General features: G+C 48.3%; 1 protein-coding gene across 1 annotated transcript; it reads left to right on the forward strand.

The window, feature by feature from the left end:
• Window positions 1-6: 6 nt before the first annotated feature.
• LOC104508202 (DNA-binding protein RFX7-like) lies at window positions 7-1421 on the forward strand. Its single transcript, XM_010149746.1, has one exon. It carries the CDS (start codon window positions 32-34, stop codon window positions 1316-1318), a length of 1287 nt encoding a protein of 428 aa, XP_010148048.1. The 5' UTR covers window positions 7-31; the 3' UTR covers window positions 1319-1421.
• The last annotated feature ends 2887 nt before the right edge of the window (window positions 1422-4308 follow it).

Raw genomic sequence — 4308 nt, forward strand, 5'->3', positions numbered from 1 at the left:
CCCATTTGCGTTTACTCCCATCAGCTCCAGTATGGCTTACCACGACGCCAGCATTATATCCAGTAGCCCCGTGAAGCCAATGCAGCGGCCCATGGCTACCCATCCCGACAAAACCAAGCTCGAGTGGATGAATAACGGCTACACAAATTCAGCAGTTGCAAGCCACGGCATCCTTACGAGCTACCAGGAGCTGGTGGAAGACCGCTTCAGGAAGCCGCACGCTTTCGCCGTTCCTGGCCAGTCGTGCCAGTCGTACCAGTCTCAGCCGCGCCACCACGATACTCACTTCGGCCGCGTGACTCCGGTTTCGCCCGTGCAGCACCAGGCCGCCCCTGTCAGTAGCACCACCAAGCAAGAGGGCTTTGCTGTGCCTGCTCCTCTGGACAACAAAGGAACTGGTTCCTCTCTCAACAACAGTCTGAGGTGCCGGAGCGTGAGCCCCGCTGTCCACCGCCAGCGTAATCTCAGCGGAAGCACTGTTTACCCTGTTTCGAATATCCCGCGCTCGAACCTGACACCTTTTGGAAGTCCAGTGGCTCCCGAGGTTCACAATGTGTTTGCCAACATCCACGCAGACACCAGTGCCAACAACATAGCGCAAAGAAGCCAGTCGGTCCCGTTGACTGTGATGATGCAGACGGCCTTCCCATCTCTTCAGAAACAAACAAACACTAAAAAAATCACCAATGTGTTGTTAAACAAACTTGATTCTGATAGCGATGATGCGGTGAGAGGTTTGGGAGTGAACAACATGCCTGCAAATTACACCGCCAGGATGAATCTCACTCAGATTTTGGAGACGTCTGCCGCCTTTCCTAGTGCCAACCCACAAAATATGATCAATTCCAGCACTTCAGTTTATGAATTCCAAACACCAAATTACCTCACGAAAAACAGCAGCACCGATCAGATCAGTTTTTCTTCTGGAGATAACCAAGCACAATCAGACATCGGAGAGCAGCAATTAGATTTTAGCAGCACTGTAAAAGACCTTTTAGGGGAGGACAGTCTGCCAACAAACCAGCAGCTGGTGAATCAGGTGGCATCAGACCTGAGTAACGATGCATCTGTCTTTTCCAGCGACATCAGGTTGTCTTCCGAGCTCTCAGGCAGCATTAACGATCTGAACACTTTAGACACAAATCTACTGTTTGATCCAGGTCGTCAGCAGGGACAAGACGATGATGCTACACTGGAGGAACTGAAAAACGACCCCTTGTTTCAACAGATCTGCAACGAGTCCATTAACTCCATGAGTACATCGGGTTTTGAGTGGATGGAGAGTAAGGATCATCCTGCTGTTGAAATGCTGGGTTAATCTTGTTTTATCGTATGTATGTAGCACACTATCTGCAAGACAGACGTATTGTATTTGTCTTAATGGAAGTGCCTCCCGCAGCAGAAACACTTGCTATGTATTGCGGCATTTTATAACCAGTTTGCTGCACCCTTTGCTCGTTCTTCAGCAGGGAGAAGGCAGTCGTACAAATTTGAAACAGATCTCCGGCGGTGATGGCCTCTCAAAGAGCCAGTGTTAAAATCTGAATTTCGCAGTGTTTCCCATTCAGCATTTCTTATGTAGCAGATGAAGGAGTGGTTAATGGCCCGCCATCAGTGACAGCTACGGTGGGGCTTTGGGGTGGGGGTTAGGTCGAGCTCATGGGTAGGCTTTCTGTGCTTCTCGCTGCTTGCGACTTCTTCGTAGGTGATCCTTACTGACCGCTGTCACGCAGGATGCCTGCAGATAGGTGGGTGCTGGGGCATGGGTCGGAGACGTGCAGGTGCCTGCTCACGGCGTAGCTGTCTTCACTGCTCGGTGGTGCACCGTGGGAAATTGCGGGAGCACCGGTGCCGTTGACATCTCCAGCAACACGCAGGGTCAGGAAGAACTAACAGGAGTGATCAAGGAACAAGAAAGATGCACTAAATATTTTATTTAAGAGAAATAAATCTATGTAGTTACTTTAGCCATTAATATTCATGACGTACTTGATATTTTAGTTCTCACTTCAGCGTGCTTATATTAGATAAAATTCCTGCGAATAGGTGTTGAGCACTGAAGTTTAATCTAGGCCTAGCACCCTATTTTAACCTGGTAGGTGCTGTTCCATTATTTATTAGCGCTAGAGAAGGAACGTGGCATTTTTTTTAAATAAAAGAGCTGCCGGGGCTCATTAAAGTACTATTTTTAAGGATTCATTTTTTAAATTTGCTCTTTCCTAACCTGGTGGAGGGTGTGGGAAGGCGTTGTTTTCTCTGCATTTCAGTGAGGAGAGCCTTTCTGTCCTTCTTGCTCGCTCTTTCTCTCAAACAAAAGGTGATTAAAATGTTAGAAGATGTGGTTGATCTGAAAATATTTCACATAGAGCCATAATGCTGCCAGGCACTTTACAGATACGCGGTAAGACGTGATCTTGCTTTCGGTAAAGCTTCTTTTAAAAGTACTTCCTGGTTTAGAAGCCCGAATTCCATTTTCATGAGTGATTTGACAGAACTGGTGAGTCTCTTTTTTTTTTTGCTTTTTTGGTAGAAGTCCTTAGCTGCCCCTCTGGAAAATGAGATGTAGACTTCTGCCTCACTAGTTGACTTGAACAGGAAAGGGCCTTTTGGTTCATCAGCAGGGCATCAATCTCCGTAATGGTGCAGAGAGAGAGGTGCTTCACCGGCCGTGGTGCTGGTGCTAGGGGGGAGGACGCGCAGAGGCAAGCTTTTACACAGGAGGGGCACGCTGAGGATGCGACAGTGGCACCCCTTCAGCTTCGTAGCGATTGTCGCTGCCGGCAGCCGATGCGTACGGAACAGGACACAGAGCAGAACACACTCTCCGTGCCTGCATTGCTTCTTTGAGTGAGCAGTCGTGGATTTATGAAAGGAGAGGCACAGTAAGTCTCCCCTCGACCTACGTAAGGGGAAGATGCTCAGATTTTTCAGGTGATTAGTGCTTTTTTGAGGAGCTTAGTGGTCTTCTGCTTCTTCAGTTTTTTGAGATCCCAGTACTGGTCAGGTTTTTTGGCGGTGCTGATTCAACTTGTGCTGCTGCATTGGCACTTGGGGTGCTGGTGTTCCTCGGTGTCTCTTGCTCTTGCCCCAGCTGATCACCAGTCTGTGGCCTCTTCTGCAGGGACAAACAATTGTGCCAAGCTGTAGCACCTTACGGGGGCCTGATTTCACTGTGCTTGCTCCCCAAGTTTTGCCGCTTCGTCAGGAACAAACCTGGAGAGTTCAGATCCCTCCTCGAGGCACGTGGGAGTGCGATGGTGCGGTTTGCGTTGCTGAAGACCAAGTGACCCTTGTAGGGTTTGTTAAGGAGACGGGAAGGAGGCTAAGAACTGCCTGGTAGCTGCCTGCTTGTCCTGCCGGGCGTCTCTCTGGAAGGCTGGAACCACTTTCCTTGTAGGCTGGAGTTGCTGAAGGCAGGGCTTGAGTTCTTTACCTGCCCGTGGCCTTTTGCCAGGGATGTGCCCAACATCCTCTTACCTTGCTGACTTCACTGGGTCCGAGAGACACACGGCGCCTCTTCTCTCGTTTTCCCGAGCCTGTGTGAAGGGCCAGCACCCCTGTGACTAGGTGAAACCTGCCTTCCCACGAGAGCGCTGCGGGGAGACGCCGCACGCGTGCTGCAGCGGCCCGCGCGTTCCTGTGATGTGCTGGCCTCGCCTCCAGCTCGCTAACGCCAAGACTGACGTGGGCTTGGGGAAAACAAAGTTTTTGCCTAACTCCACTAGTTTTTTTTAAGAATACTTCTCAGAAGAGCAAGAGTAGATTTTAAAGCTGATGCGTTCTAAATTATGCAGCCATCACCAAAGGTTTTTAAAATTCTTTTTAAATACAAGCATTACATTGGGCCGAACGTGACTTAATTAGTGGAAATACTCTATAATCAGTGGATTTAAAGCAAATGTTTCACTTCAGAAGTGCTAAATTCGGTAAGGGTTGTTTCAAGTAAAATCCAAGGCACAGGCACAGCTTTGTACGTTGGTATGTGTTATTTTGGAGGTGTTTGTGTGTTGGTGTTATAACTAATAATGTTAGGTCCCTGTACTTAGTGCTAGTTAGTTCTTTACGCTGCATTGAGACGGAGCACTACTGCACACCAAAGTATGCAATACCCAAAGGAGAATTCTGTGATTCTAACAAACGGAAGCCTGTCTGCGTCAGATACTCCAAAACTAAGAATTTGAGACAGTTCTGACCCCTTGTTTACATTATTGGCTTCCTACTAAGGTGAGAAATAAATTATTTTGATAGCAGTTTTTGCTAAAGTATACAAACTAGTGAATTTGTACCCTGTGTACAGTATTGCAGCAA

Source organism: Eurypyga helias, unplaced genomic scaffold (genome assembly GCF_000690775.1).
Source record: "Eurypyga helias isolate BGI_N326 unplaced genomic scaffold, ASM69077v1 scaffold30530, whole genome shotgun sequence".
NCBI lineage: Eukaryota > Metazoa > Chordata > Aves > Eurypygiformes > Eurypygidae > Eurypyga > Eurypyga helias.

Coding starts and splice junctions, on each gene's coding strand:
- LOC104508202 (XM_010149746.1), top strand. CDS start 32: ATGGCTTACCACGACGCCAGCATTATATCCAGTAGCCCCGTGAAGCCA.